The sequence below is a fragment of the Staurois parvus genome, unplaced genomic scaffold (genome assembly GCF_062004578.1).
Source record: "Staurois parvus isolate SC_StPar_1 unplaced genomic scaffold, SC_StPar_1.0 ptg000299l, whole genome shotgun sequence".
Lineage (NCBI taxonomy): Eukaryota > Metazoa > Chordata > Amphibia > Anura > Ranidae > Staurois > Staurois parvus.
Genome location: NW_028318095.1, coordinates 21,328,048 through 21,343,596, shown reverse-complemented (window position 1 = coordinate 21,343,596; position 15,549 = coordinate 21,328,048). Strand labels below are relative to the sequence as shown.

Sequence of the window (15,549 nt, the reverse complement as noted above, 5' to 3'; positions counted from 1 at the left end):
GCTGCCAGACAGAATGGGGCCAATGAAAGAGGCATTCTTCTCTCTCTGCTGTATTCACTTCAAATAGCCAATCAAGTACTGGACAATTTAAAAACCAAACAAGAATTTCACCTGGGACTGTGTTGGTGTTTAATGTGACAGGAGATTAGGAAAATGACTTTCCTTTAATAGTTCAGAGCCAAGGAATAGATGTTGACACCCGTTGTCTCCCCTTGTTTCCTGGGAAGTCAGCAGAAGTGGAGACTAGAAACTCTGAAGCTCAGTCCTATGTATGACATGTTACCATAGGGCCTCCTCCAGCCAAATGGCAATAGGAACACTTCCTTAAGCACTAAAACCTCTGTGGCGTATAAAATGCTTTGTTCATCTTGCTATTCTAGCTACACACTTTTTCCTTCAATCGTGTCCTGATATGTGGTAGGAAGTGACTTAAAATTTCTCCAACAGAGATGCAAGCAGTAATTAAACCCGGACAAAGGTTCTAACCGTTTCTTTTTATCAGCGTTTCTCAAAGATAATGGTTTTGCTGGAGTTGGGCTTGATCGTATGAAGACATTCCCCATTTACATGACAGTAAAGAAAATATGTCAAATACGCAAAAAAAATTTTCATGCACTAATTTTCTGTTTGGTAAAAAAATGTCCTCTTCAACTTTCGCCAGGGATTAGCTCCAAAAACCTCAGATTGACACTAGTTTGTATGTAGATCATAGGTTTAGTTAGAGTGGTTCTAAAGGCAGGACATTTTTTTTTTACCTTAAAGTGGTTGTAAACCCCAGACAAAGCATATCCATCTATAGTGTGTAATTGTATCTATTAAGAGCACTAAGTGTAATTTCTGCTTCATTCCTCTGCTATCAACATGAATCACTTTTCCTGACACCAAAATAAAAAAGGTGACGGGAGGGGACCTCTAGCAGATTGATAGTCTCAGCTCTGTTCCTGTGTGCTTTGTAAATTGGGGTGTGTCTCTTCCCTCCAATCAGGTTTCAGAGCCCTCCTCCCTGATCTCTTCAGAGTGTAATTTCAGCTCTCCACCCCCTTTTTTTCTGAGAGGTTAGACAAGCTTTTTAAAATCTGGACTTTGAACGAATGTAGAGAAGAGAAATCTGCAGATAAACAGGTACAATGTATGTAGGAGGCTTTGTTTCTTCTCTCTGTATCACCTGAGGACAGTCATTTTACTGGGTGTATGTAAGTGTTTACAACCACTTTAATGCATTCCCAAATGTCCCATTGATTATATCACCTTCTCACCTCCCTAAATACTTACCTACTGTAAGTCTTATCTGGATCCAGCGCTGTGCTTGATTGCAGCAGCCCTGCTTTCTCTTCCTCCCCTCACAGGACTCCGTGACAACAGCGGGAGCCTTTGGCTTCTGCTGCTGTCAATCAAATTCTGTGTGGGGGTGAGGCCAAGTCATGCTGTGTATGCTATAGATGCACACAGCCAAGCTCGGGAGCAGGCTCGCAGGTACTACCCCATGGCTTCCTATGGTGCTGCATTAAGAAGAGGAGGAGCCTAGCGCATTGGCGGGGAACCCCAGAAGAGGAGGTTTGGGGTTGCTCTGTGCAATACTATTCTGCAGAGCAGGTAAGTGTACAATGTTTATTATGTTAAGAAAAAAAATAAGTTTTATAATCATTTTAACACTTCCCAGCAATATCTATAAGTCCTACAGTGGTCACTCCTCCCTGCACTTCAAAACTGCTGACACGTGACTTTGAACTGTAGCATATTTATTTTTCTGTATCTGATGCACAAATATGAATGCCTTGATTGTATCGCTTTATATTTTTCTACTTGAGAAACTGGAACTTTGTTAGATCTGAATGTCCTGCTAGTGTGGGTTTTCTTTTATTGTAAACTTATGAATTTATGTTCCTCGAAAATTGATAGTAATGAGTTACTAGTCAAGAGATATAGGTTACAATATGCCTTGTGTCTCCAGACAGTAAAACGCTTAGTGCCATGGAGTAAATTGCTGATTGCAGCTAATGCCATGTACCCATTTCCAGGCATGCTTTCAATTTGAGCAGAATTTGTCCCATGCTCCCGTGAGAGCTCTTGGCTGCCTCAGTTGTAGATGGAAGGGAAGGATGTGAGGAAGAGAGGAAGACACAAGAGGGTTAAGGGGTGAGCAGAGGCGGTGTTGCTGTTTATACTATTACCCAGCCAAGCAGGAAAAAAATTATTTCCATTTACTAGCAGTGCAGCCACAGTTGTCGTTCCCTCCACACATAATGAGAGCAGGAGGCCACTCTGTATTCAGACCGTGTCACCAGAAACTGCTTTAAGAATGCAGGGAATGGATTTAGCAAATCTCCACAGCGGTGTTGGAAATCAGATCAGCGGTATGCCAGGGTGGGAGGAAGGAGGGGCGGCTGACGGATGTTTCTGTGTGCCGGGAGGAGGCGACAATTTATAGTACAGCTACATATGTCAAGCAGATTTACAAGTTGGCTAGGTCCCTGTGTAGGTGTAAGTCAAATGGGAAGTGATTATGGCCTCTGGTTCCCCATACTTACTTTAAACACACTGTTTACTTGGTCCATCAAATTGTTATTCATCTCCAAGGAGAAAGTCGTTAAATAAGGCCAATTCTTTAGCTGCCATCACTTTTCTCACTCACTGCAGGGGACAGTTATTATTTTTGAAGCAGATACAGGACTATTTTTTCCTGTGTGTACCTTTTTCTGGAAGCTTTATAAACCTACTGAAACAAACAAACATTTTTAACTTAAATAAACTCTGTCAAGAGTGGCAGAGTTTCAGATTGCTCAGTTAAAGTTAATCTATTAGAGAGATGCTGTTGGATGAACCGTTTCGGTTTTAAAACCATAATGCAAGCATATTCACTTTCTAGTTGTTAAAACAGCATTCTTATAAAAAAAATAAAATACATAATAATATTAAATACATAAAAACAAGTAAAAAGCTATAAAGACGAAGCCAAGATGTATAGTATAGTTGTGGCTATAGCTTATATCTTGAGGTCACCACTTGTGAAATCACTGGATTTACATTTTCATCTCTTGCAACCATTACCTCGCTATTATGAGGGCATTTCACTTTCAACACAAGATTTTCATTACATACATTTTTGAAGGTTTAACATCAAACAGGTACACACAAAGGTTGGAACCACTCACTAAGTCTCATGTTTCAGGGATTTTTCAGCCCATGTTTATTTCTCCAATAACATGTATCAAACAGAAATCTTCCCATAAAGGGTTAAGTCGACTAAAGCCTAGCACACATGATGAGAAAATTGGATGAAAAATACCACTTTCAGAGCAATCGTCCAATGATCTGATCATTAGCACACAGCTTTCGAGAGCTGTTCACGACAGTTCATGCGAAATTATCCGAAGGGACAAGCACGAACATTTTTCTTGTATGATACCAGAATGAAGAGCGCATATGCCTGGAAACGAAAGAATACATTACAATACAATACATTACAGCACTTCAGTCATAGAAGAATTTTCATGACTTTAGCAAGCTTTTCATTTTTCGATATGAGACTAGCATGCAAACAAATGGACAATCATTTGTCTGAAATTTTCATCGTGTGTTCAAAGCTTAAAGCAACAAACTTTTGAAGATAACCAACTGGGCAGCTTTGCACATTGTCTGTACGAGTTTTCTGTTTAAAAAGCCCTCCTTAGCTTGCAAGTTAGGTGAGAACCCAGTATGGATTGGTGGAGGGGGGAGCCCACCTTCACTTTCTGGTCAGGCTCAAATCTTTAAACAGGATTCGGATTCCTGTTCCACTATCAAAATTTCTCAGGAGTCCTGGACTTCAGAAAGCACATGGGTAATCTTTTGGTGGACACCAGCAGATTTGATTTTCTGGTGGTCTCCTATATGCCCAGAGGTTTTCAGCTGCAAGATCTACAAGATCACTTGCAATGTCCCCTTATGAAATTGCCCTCAAAGATCATGAGGTGATTTTACACTGTCTACTGGATACTTCATGGTTTCTTTAGGTAGAATTTGCTTAACTTAAGTTGAAACAACTTGCTTGTTTCCTTCGAGCCCACTGTGCATAGACAGAGCCAGAACCTTCTAGAAGGAGCTATTCTGAAAGATGTTAGATAATAATGAGTGATTCTTATAGCCACTGTATGCCCATTTTTGGGTCAACTTGTCATGTCTCTGATTTAAACTTTGAGCCTTGGCCTTATCTTCGGCACTGGGTATCAAATGAGCATAAACTGACAACCTTTCAAGTCTTTCACATTTTTATTTTTTTTAAATATATATAGAGAAAATTGACTGCACAAAGGTGTGAAAATCTTTTTAAAATCATCTTTTATTTCGAATGCTCTTGTCATTTTTGTACATTTTTTTCATAAATTCGCCTGTAAAGCAATCTCCCTGATGAATTGCACCAGCTGCTGGTGTGAGGATGAAGAGTTCAGCTGATGACACATTGCCGTGACAGCAGCCTTTTAATACACTCAGTGCTGCAAATTAGTTTTCTTTACAGAGCATCACTAAATATTATGTAACGCTGCCTTGGCTGAAATATCCACTCTCTCTTAAAGCCTATCCTGCCGCCCAGCCTTCTGCTCTAGTCATCTCCAATACGGACGCCAGGCCAGAAATGCTGAAATATTTATTGATTTTAAATTATTGTAACAGGCGAGTCGGTTTAAATTACCCGTGCTGCTTTCAGGTTTGCAAGCAGCTGCCTGAGTGAGTCTGTCGGCAGAGCAATTGGCATTCCCATTTGATCCTAAACCTTTACCAGGCTGTCATAATGACACAAGTAGATTTTAAATGCAACAAGGCGCTGTGGGAGATAGCAGAACAATACAGAATTGTGAATTCTATTGCACCTTTGTATTGCAGTAGTCACTGTAACTGTGTGCCTGATGAAGCTTTTATATTTGTTAAGGGGAATTGGAAGGAAAGTGCCAGAATAAATGCTTTGCGGCATATGTAAAAGTGGAGATATATAAGAAAAGTTCTTGTTAATAATGCATTACTTATCCATGCCCAAAGTTTTTCTTAAACTGCTGTACAGTATGTGTAGACAAAATGTTATGTTTTTTCTATTGGATAAAGTAGAGGAGTGGAAGTGTTAAGAACCCCTGTGATCTTTAATGCTTTTTGAGTAGATTCACTCTATTTATCCTGGTGACCACTATTGCTGAGCCAAAAGGTGATGGGGAAAACAAAATTTTACATTTGTCACTAGAACAGGAGGGTGAGGGTAAAATTTTCTGTGAGGATATTTGTTCTGGTTAGAACTTTTTTAAGAAGACATTTTTACTATTTTGTAGGGTTTTCCTCTCACTTCCAAGTGTATTTTTAGGACAGGAAGTGAAGGAAAATCTCCCCAGTGGGACACAGGAAAAAAACTAACTGGTAAAAGTTATAACCCTTCCTTACTTAACACAAAACTAATAAAAGAAAATGGCTATTCATCGAAGTCATTAATAGATCAGCAACAATGCTGGGGTGAAAGAAATAACATTATGGTCAATGAGTTGTTTACGATTGTTAACTGCACTCCTTTGATCCGTTTTCAACTGACACTATTGTCTGATGTCACAGAGCTGGTCCAGGCACAGAAAAAATCCGAGCCATAAGCCTGGACCAGCAGCTGGATCAGCCTCTCAGCTGTGCCAGTGGAAGACTGAGCCAGCCGCTTCCTCTTCTCTCAAGCCTGGCGCTCCAGTGAGCACTGGAGGGGAAGAGCAGAGAGCCAGAGACTGACAGTCAAAACTCTCTTCTCAGAGTGAAGGAGGAGAACTGAGTGATCAGCGGCGTTTGATTACTCCGTTCCTTGTGCAGAGCTGGCAGGGGACAGATGCCGCATCAGATCAATGCTGTATCCACCTAGATGAGTATACTGGGGTATTTTTTTTGTTTACCAAATTTATAAAATGCCGCGCTCCTCTAAGTGAAAAATAACAAACTAAAAATCAATTCATATTTCCAACAAACCATATCATAAACCAAAAATATATCAATGTGTGCAAAACATGTGATCAACAAAATAATATATGACTTCCTGTGCTTATCATTTGCAAATAATAATATTAAGTCTCTGTGAATTAATAGTGACAAGTCCCAGTGATACAATTCAATAAAAAATCCAAGTGACTACTTTAGTGAGATTAGGATGTGCGCTCACCTCAACCATAGCCTATGGAGGTGGAGGTGAGCGCACATCTTAATCTCACTAAAGAAGTCACTTGGATTTTTTATTGAATTGTATCACTGGGACTTGTCACTATTAAATGTTTTGCACACATTGATATATTTTTGGTTTATGATATGGTTTGTTTGGAAATATGAATTGAATTTTAGTTTGTGATTTTTCACTTAGAGGAGGAGCACGGCATTTTATAAATTTGGTTCACTATTTACACATATAAGGAGGATGTGTTGTATGTTAGCGCACCTTTATAATTAATTAATTGTAGGTGGCTCACAAGTTATACTCTCATTTTTTTTGTTTATTTTTGTTTGTTTTTTTACTATAAATTCCATACTTTTAAAGCCTTGTGCACTTTGGATGGGTTTTCAGCTGTATGGGCATCAGTTTTTTTTTTTGTTTTGCTTTTTCCTGTTTCTAAACTCCCCTGTATGTCCGCCAATGTGTCCATACACAAATGTTTAAAGGTGTTTAGAGGTAGGAAAAAAAAAACACTGCTGGTGTGTCCAGGAGCAGCTGTCTATCCTTTCACTCCCTTAGATTTTGTACTCTCTGTTTTTGAAATAGGGCTGCAGACATCTAAAGACTTACATGCTCTGCCCTGGCCTAGGTAGATTTTTGGTTTGTATGTCCAGAACAAAATATTTGTGAGAATACACAGCAGCCTTAGCCAGAAATAGGGGCTGTAAAAACGCCCATTTATGTGGTGGGGCGCTGTGTATGATTTCTTGGTGGACTTCTTTCATCTCATTGTAGATAAGCAAGTTATTTATTTATGATGGTATGACTTACTTATACCAACTAATAATATAAAATGCAAAGATGAACTGTAAGTCAGTAACAGGTTTCTATTATATTTCCAGCTCCATAGCGGCCTTAACCAGGAATAAGGGCTGTAAATACGCCCATTTATATGGCGGGCCGCTGTGAAGGACTTTTTGGAAAGCTTATTTCACCTCCTTGTAAATAACTAAGATATTTATTAATGACGGTATGATTTGTACATACAAACCAATGATATGAAACGTATTGCCAAACTGCATGACAGTAGCAGTTTTACAATTAAAAATATTTCCAGGAGCAGCAGAGTTTTAGCAGAAAAAATGCTTGACACTTCGAAACACGCTCTAATGCTAGGCGTGTTTAGTGCTTCAGCATTCATTCATTTAAATGCCCAGAATAAATTATAAACTTTTTGAAGCCTCAGGTGTTTTCTTTGCCAAAATGCTGCTGACAGGAGGAAAGGCTTCTTAGGAGAGTTAAGAAAACATCCTGTGTGCATGAAGCTTAAATATAAGGAGTGATAACAACCTGCTTTGTTTTAGCTATCAGCCAACTAACATTCAGGTAAAACACATGGTGGGGTTACATTCAGAGTGAGTTATAGCAGAAATAAATGCATCCTGCTGGGTGTTGCACCATTATCTTTTAATTAGGGATTTGAAAATTTATAGGTAAAGTAGAAACCTCGCTGTCCTATACGGATCAGGGTTTGCATGTTTTAGTACTGTTTGAGTACCAGCTTTCATAATATTGAATGTTGCGTAGGAATTTAGAGGGGTTCTGGTGAAAGAGTAAAGAAGATACGTAATTTGTAATCTGAGTTATGAATGTATGAAATCTATAGATTTATTCTGCATCAGTACCTCTGAGTGTGCCTGGCAATGACATTTGGAGGTGGTCAACATTGGAAATTTCCATGTTTCTCCCTTATACCATGTTTCTTTAACCTCTTGGCATCTGCCGAATGCAAATGTGCGGCCTCCCGGTGTCTGGACCTAGAAACCGAGTGGCCGCACATTTGTGTTCTATTAAAAAAAAAAATGTGCTGAGAGCACACGCCCTGCTTGCTCCCAGCACACGTCTGGTACTCACGGAAAGGTCCCGATCTCTTTTGATTGGGTCCTTTCCCGATCATGTGACCACCGTGACGGCATGTCACGGTGGTCACATGATCCTAAACCCCGCCCCACCTCCTGGCTTCTGAAACCCTTAAGGGGCCGGGAGGCGCCAAGGGGTTAAGGAGTCTAATACAGCAGCATCTATTAAAACTACCAGTCAACAAGTCACAGTTCATTGGTACACTTTGTGATCGATATTCACTGGGTATGACCAGTGCTTGCAAGTTTCTAGTTTTCAGACGGTCAAAGGTTCAGTCAAGAAAACTTTCTGAAGGTGCCCTTCAATAAGTGTACCCATACAAATAATAGTATATGCCGTATGTATTTAACATGAAAATATTTAAGAAAATTAATTGAATATTTGATACTTATCTTTTTTTGTCTTCTGAAAATTATACTTAACAGTAAAATCTAAAACCTGCATTGAAACATTCCTCAAGTATTATTGCTGCCGTTATTTTTTTTTGTCATCCTAAATTCAGGAATGGCTAATGTATCAACATATCTTTGATTGTATTCTTCTATCCATATCTCCATTTTCTCTGTTCTTACCCCTTACCTTTTTAAATAAAACTGACTAAACCTGTAAGTACATGCTTTGTATTCTTGGGAAATTAAACATATTAACTGTATCTTATTGTCTGACAGCGATGGAGATTCAGATGCAGATTCGGAGCTTGACGATCGAGTGGATGGTGTAAAGTCTTGGCTGTCTAAGAACAAAGGTTCTTCCAAAGCTTTCTCAGATGATGGCAGTTTAAAGAGCTCAAGGTTGGTGAATGTTAATGTGAAATTTTGCTTCCTCGTAATTGAACATGTCTGGCTTCTTTAATGTGACATACTCCAAGGATATTTGCAAACGGATGGTTAAACAGGGGCATTTGGCAGGTAGTTCTGATCCCTGGAAAGTATCTGTAAATGCCGGGACTGATTATTTGTGCCCAGCTGAACTGTGCAGTACATATGCAGACAGTCCAGGGTGGTCACATTGGGGTTATCCAAAAAATCTGATGCAGTGTTTAAGCAACAGCTGACCATTTATTTTTATTTATTCTAGGGGCAGGCTTCCTGCCATTCATGTTATATGCCTGATAATGATGGTTAAAATGTGTATTTCTCTTATGAACTAAAGCACTCATTTTTTTTTTAACTAAAACGTTAAAACAGTTTTAATAGGCTTTTTGTGCTGACTGGATGAAGCATGTGCTGGGAAATGTTTGTATTGTTTTGGAGATCATCAGAGGACATTTACAGCTGAATTGCAGAATAAGGAGGTGACAAAGTGCCATCTTTTACAATGTTTAATCCCTGTTTCTTTCCATCCAAAATAATATCTGCAGTTAAAACAATGTGAACTAATTTATTTTGAATCGGAATTATATCTTTTCATCTTAAGTCAAACATATGTGTTAAGACACATTTAAAAATCACTAGGTAGGTTACCTTTAAATGTTCTGCTTTAGTCTTCTCACCCTCACTTGCCATCTGTCTCTCAATCTCTCCTTCTAAATTTGTGTCTTTGAATATGAATACAATAGCACATTCTCCAATATTTTATATTCCAAAGTGACAGCTGGCTTTACATAAAGAAAAAGAATAGGTTCTGTTAATACCGTGTGTTTTTATTTATAACATTCTTACCCAAGAGCTGACTGTTTAATTTGCAGTAAATTATTTGCTTGTGCCAGGTATGCAATGTGTTATTTTTTAGAGATCCATGTCTAAATCAAATACTAAATGCTGGGGAGTTGTGCCAGAGATCTGCAGTGGTAATTGTCTATTTCACTTGTTAAGCAGGCCCTCGATGTGGAAGACTTCTTGGAGGAGCGTGTTTATGTCAGCCTGCATCCCTCTGCTGAGGGTCATCAGCAAATTGTGTGCGTCATTAAGCAGGAAACCAATCACAATTTATAACTTGGGGTGCTCTCTAGCCAGCTTGAATCAGGCTATACATTAGTCATTTCCGAGCAATTAGCATCAGGCCACAGCATTGCAACTCAGTGCCAATGTCCCCAAACTCATTTTTCAAGGCATATTGTTGAGATCGAATGGGCTGCTATGAGCTACTTCTTTCATCTGGCCAAAGAAATAATTTAGTCAATAGAAGTCATGCTCAAGAATAGATTGTCTGTGTTGTGTTACTTTTACCATTACCCATTCTTGAAACTCATTTACTGTAGCACAGTAAAAACCAGCTGACAGACCCTTAGGCTCCACTGGTAATATTTATTATATGTTTGACGTGAGCCCATTTACATGAGAATATCATATTCTTTCAAATGGTTATCCAAAAATATTAATAATAAACAGTTGCATAGTTATATTGTTTTAATGTACATTATTTAATTTTTTTTCTCTTTGCATTACAGTACAGGCTATTTTATTTTCTGCTTATAAAGAAATCACCTTTTCTTTTTCATTTATATTTAACTCTTTCTCTTCTACTTTCTGTTTCACCCTTCAAAATTCCACTCATAGCCAAAACTTAAGACTTAGCCAAAGTACAGATTTAAAAGAAGGAAAGGAAGCCAAGCCAGTCAAACAAGGGAAAGAGTTGGAGGAGAGGCCAATGTCTGTAATGAGTTCCCTGAGTTATAGAAAGAGAGCAGTTATTAAAGACTCCATAGGCGGTAAAGGTGATGAGGATTCACTGTTCTCAACTCTGAAAGAAAGGCCCGAGTCCCCAGAGAGATCTTTCCGGAAGGCTCCAAAAGATTCTGCTGGAAGTATTCTTGATGACACGTTATCAGTGAGCTCATGGAGAAAATCTCAAGGCAGTGAAGACTTGGATGATCGTACATCTATGGTTTCTCAAGCATTTACTGAGGCATCTAGTAGGGCGAGGAAAGGACTTGACAAGAGATGGTCAATTGCAAGTCCTGAATTTGATAAAGTTTCTGTTGTATCCAGTCGTCTATCTAGCAGACGGGGTTTGGAAGATGAAGATGACATAAAATCAACCCTGAGCTTTGGTATTACCAGTCCTCCAAGTCTAAGGCGTAGTACTTCCAAATTAGAGGAGACCCGTAATGGTTTGTCAGCTGTAAGTCCCTCACTTAGTAGACGTTCTGACTATGGCCTGGAAAGCCCTACTCTTGGAAACCGATCAGACACTCGAATGTCTATGGCCAGAAGCACTTTAGATGATTTTGATGACTCTGTTAGTGTTGGATTTAGTGATACTCGCTCTTTGTACAGTCAGCATTCTGGTCGTAGTTTTTCGGTACCTCCCCAAGCAAGAACACCAGGCACAGATGACAATGAAGTAGAAAGCAGAGATCTTCAGCCAGTGTCTCATCGCAATTACTTAGATCCAGATCTTGAAGCTGCAATCAATGAGGTCCTTAGTTATAAGCCTATAAAGTTCAAGAGAAAGAGTCTTGATCCAGATTCTGATGATGAAGATGATTCAAAAAGTGTACGAAGTATAAAAAGCTTGCACAAAGAAAAAGGAGAATCATCCTCTGGACTCAAGAGGTCAGCTTCAGCTATGGAATTCTCTCGGGCACCCAGCAGGAAGAGCAGAGTTAAAAAAAGTAGCTCAGACTCAGACTCTGAGGACAATCACAAAAAGAAGAGTTCTAAAAAACGCTCCAAGAAATCCAAGAAGAAATCAAAGAAGAAAGAATCTGAATCCTCATCATCATCCTCATCATCTGAGTCTGAATCCTCATCTGGTTCTACAGTATCATACCGTAGTGGAGGTAGTGTGAAAAAAGGTCCGAAAAACAGGGACCTAGATGAAGAAGACCTTCAAAGTGACAAAAAAGATGAGAAAAACAGTAAGCAGTCAAAGAAAGAGGATAAGAAGAGGAAGAAGCAGGTTGACAGTCTGATGATGAAATATTTATACCGGCCAGAAAGTGATTAATGCAGTAGGTGTTTGCTCGTGAGTGACCTAGCATGAGATAAACAGTGTGGATTACTTGTGAGTGACCTAGCATGCTCTGAACAGCGTGGATTACTAACCCTAACTAAAGATGACATTTGGATTGCAGTTGTTTTAACAAAGCCTGTGTTGTAATCTCTTACACTCACATATGCAGTATTTTGTTTCATGTTTTACAATTGAAATGGCTCTTCTGGTACTAGAGTGCCATTAGTGCAATTACTGTAAACTTGCCTGTGGTTTATAAAAAAAAAAATTGTAGACAACATTTTCAAAGCCATAAGCATCTTCATAGCCTAAATGAAGTAGTGTATACACCAATACTCAACACTAAGTTTGTTTTTTGGAAATTACATTTCATAGTTTACTAGTTTTAGATGCAAACTTGCACAACAGCGAAAGCTCTGGAGAAACACTTCAGTCAAAAATGAAAATGAAGTCTTGATTTATACAGGGAATACTTGTGCTGCAGGACTTTTGGGTAGTGGTCACCCTTTTTTTTAAATGTTGTCCCAGGGAGATGAGAGGAAAAGCATGGCAAAGCATCGTTCAGGAAGGCAGTGCTCATTATATGTTTTGTCCTAGAAATCAGTTTGGGCTCAGCAGGCAGCTCTAACCGGCTGCATAGACAAGAACGATCCAGCACTGTACCCTTTCAATATCAACTTTTGTAAGAAATGTGACAGGTAGATCAAGATTTTCAGGATTTCAGGATATGTGTTGGGAATGTCATACATATAGAGATGTTCTCAGGAAAACATTTTCTGAGGTGAAACAGACTTCACATTTACATTAAGCCAGCCCTGGAAATCCACACCACACAAAGCACAAGCCTAGGGCACAGTTATGTTTTAAAGGCAGTGCTTCTGTTCTGCTCAGCTCCTGCACCTCCTGTTGAGTGACCTCAATCTTTCCAGTCCTGAAAAGAGTTTTGTGATCCACGGATATGCAAATATTCCTTTATACATATTTGTTGAAAATAGTACTTCTGCTAAGCATTGTGTAGCTCTTTCTGTCAAGGAAGCTAGTGGGTGAACAGACTGAAAATTAATCTGCACAGCAGGAGCAGTTTGCAGTTCTTGTCGCCTGTTTTATTATCCATGGTTTCTTTGCGGCAATCTAGCACCTTGCTGTGTAACCCTTTCCATTCCAAGATGGATGAAGCTTCCTCTTCTGTGTTACAGTCCTGTTCTCTGCCTTCTGTTATCGCATATAACACTGTGTTAAAGTGGACCTGTCTCCCACACAGCAGGAAATCTGTGTATGGGCATACACTCTATATAATTACATGCCATTCTCTCTGTAGTAATGTTAGCAATTTTCCTTGATACATATTGAGTAGATAAATATTCAAGAGGCTTTGCGCAGTCCATCTACTAGAACTGAGCATGCTCTTTGTGCTTTTGAGAACAATGAAAAATATTGTTAGAATTTCCCAACATACATAGCAGAATTACTGAATATGGATTTTTGTGCCCCGCATGCCCCACCCCTTCCCTTGAAGCACATTTTCACCTTTCTGTTGCTCTCTTGCATGAAGGGATCATGTGACTTAATCCATATGACAGCGCTGAACCAATCACCAAGCACTGTCAAACTTGGAGAGTCCATAGCCTGTGTAAGCTTTGATTCAAACATCCCATGGCTTATACAGGAAAGCTTCTGCAAATAAAAAGGAAAATGTGTACCTGGGGAAGAGGGCAATGAACCTGTTTTTTCTGCATAGACCTGCACAGGTTGACTTTTAAAGTAATTTTCAAGTGAGTTGGAAAGTTCCCATCTACTTGGGGCCATTCTTTTTGAGTTAATAAAAAGGGGTATGTTGTTTCTCAAATACATTTCCCCCAACTCTCCTGTAATTTAATCTCAACTGCAGTAGCAGCTGCTGGCAAACTATTGCATGTTTTTGTAATAATTCAATGGTAGCTTAGGGTCTGCTCAAACCATAATGCAATAGCAATGCTTGGGATATAGTGTGTTGCCATGCAGATGTCCTGCACTGTATTTACTTGAATAGGTCTCGTAGAGTAGTGTTCATAAATACAAGTTGATGTTTTTTTTATGGTTTTTTTTTACCATTCTCCACAACATGTGAGAACATGCTCTATTTGAAGACATTATTTTCTGCATTATTCTGCAGTCTGCCTGTGTTGTAAAATATAGAATATAGGGTAACACAGGTAGTATGAACTAAGCACCATATAAAGTTAGCAGCTAAACGCTAGATTATTGCTCCTTTTCTTTCTTTGTTTATGCAACTTTTTTTCCAAGGCTATTTTTGCCAGTCCAGTGAAGTCTCCAGTAGTGGGTGGTCCTTAATGCAGCACAGAATGTCAATGATGTAATGACATATGAACACAATTCTGTACTGTGCACCCAGGCCAGCATGAAGACAAAACCCAGGAGGTGAGTCCATGAGAGCCTTGACTCGCAAGAAGTAAGTTGAATGACTCCAACCATCATTCAACCTAAAAGAAGATCTCCATCTAGAGTTAAAAAGGAATTTCTGTACAGAACAGTGGTGGCCTGAAGAGAAGTATCACAGCCAAAGTTGATTTTTGTTATTTTAACTTCTACTGGGATTTTTTTTTTTCAACGTAGTTTTGCTTCAAGACATAGATTGAGACCATTTCCTTTTAAACGTAATTTAAGAAATATCCTGCTCAATTGAATTGTAAACTCCAACCATTTTTTTTTTAATTAGAGTAAGGAAAGATTAGTACCGCTGTCAGATTTGTATCGCTGACTGTGTTTTCTCTATGTTGGTTCCCCTCCCTAGTGAATGATGCACTGGTACATACAGAGTTAAAAAAAATAGTTTGGGCTGAATGCGGTCTTTATTTTTTCTTCAAAGGCTAATTCCATCTAGAAGATAAAAAAAACCACTGATTTCGGTTTTAGTTAATTAATGGCATATTTTTATGTTAAGATTACCATCAATAGTTTGGGAACCCTAACAAGCCCTTAACCTCCTCCCACCGGCTGTACTTTATATGCGGTTAAAGGGCCAGGAGGCGTTGGCCTGAAGGGGTTAAAGTACAGAAAAAAGCAAAAATGTTTTTTGCTTGTTTTGGACAGAGTGGAGATGGATTAGAACATGGATGGATTATAATTGATGTTTGTGCCCCCATTAGGGAGATTCACCCTCTCTGTTTGTCCTGTTTACTATTATCATTGAATGTTAAAGTAAAAGATCATCCCAAATTTTGGGTTGTCCCCCGAACAGTAGTAGAGGGGAAATCTTTCAATGGGGACACTAGTTCTGGTGACCTAGGGGTCCCCAAGGGATTCCATTAATTTCCAAATTTCCTTTTACTTCCTGTTTTGGCTATGGGACAGGAAGTAAAGGTAAATCTCCCCAATGGGACAAAGATGGCAAAAAAGAAAATGATGGGTTCCAACCCTCCCTTACTCTATCCAAAATGAAAAAAAAAATTGTCTGTAGTTTTACTTTAATAAATGTGTCTCTCTCCCCTTGGATTTTCTAATCATTTAAATATTCTACACATTATAAAAAATCAATTTGGCTTTGTTATGGTCACAAAAGGTTTTGACAAACCTGGGTCAGTTCAGGAGATATTTCA

At 39.0% G+C, this 15,549-nt stretch overlaps 1 protein-coding gene across 17 annotated transcripts in view; it reads left to right on the top strand.

The window, feature by feature from the left end:
• MYO18A (myosin XVIIIA) overlaps positions 1 to 15,549 on the top strand; it is a 462,365-nt gene that overhangs the window by 430,089 nt on the left and 16,727 nt on the right. For 12 of the 17 annotated variants that reach the window (XM_089683016.1, XM_089683006.1, XM_089683004.1 and 9 more), the window contains 2 exons: positions 8,725 to 8,847; positions 10,555 to 11,951. In XM_089683016.1, coding sequence (XP_089539142.1) covers positions 8,725 to 8,847; positions 10,555 to 11,947 — 1,516 coding nt within the window. In that variant the 3' untranslated portion in view covers positions 11,948 to 11,951. Of the gene's footprint in view, positions 1 to 8,724; positions 8,848 to 10,554; positions 11,955 to 15,549 lie in introns of those variants that run through there. The other 5 variants (XM_089683011.1, XM_089683012.1, XM_089683010.1 and 2 more) reach the window with 2 other exon arrangements.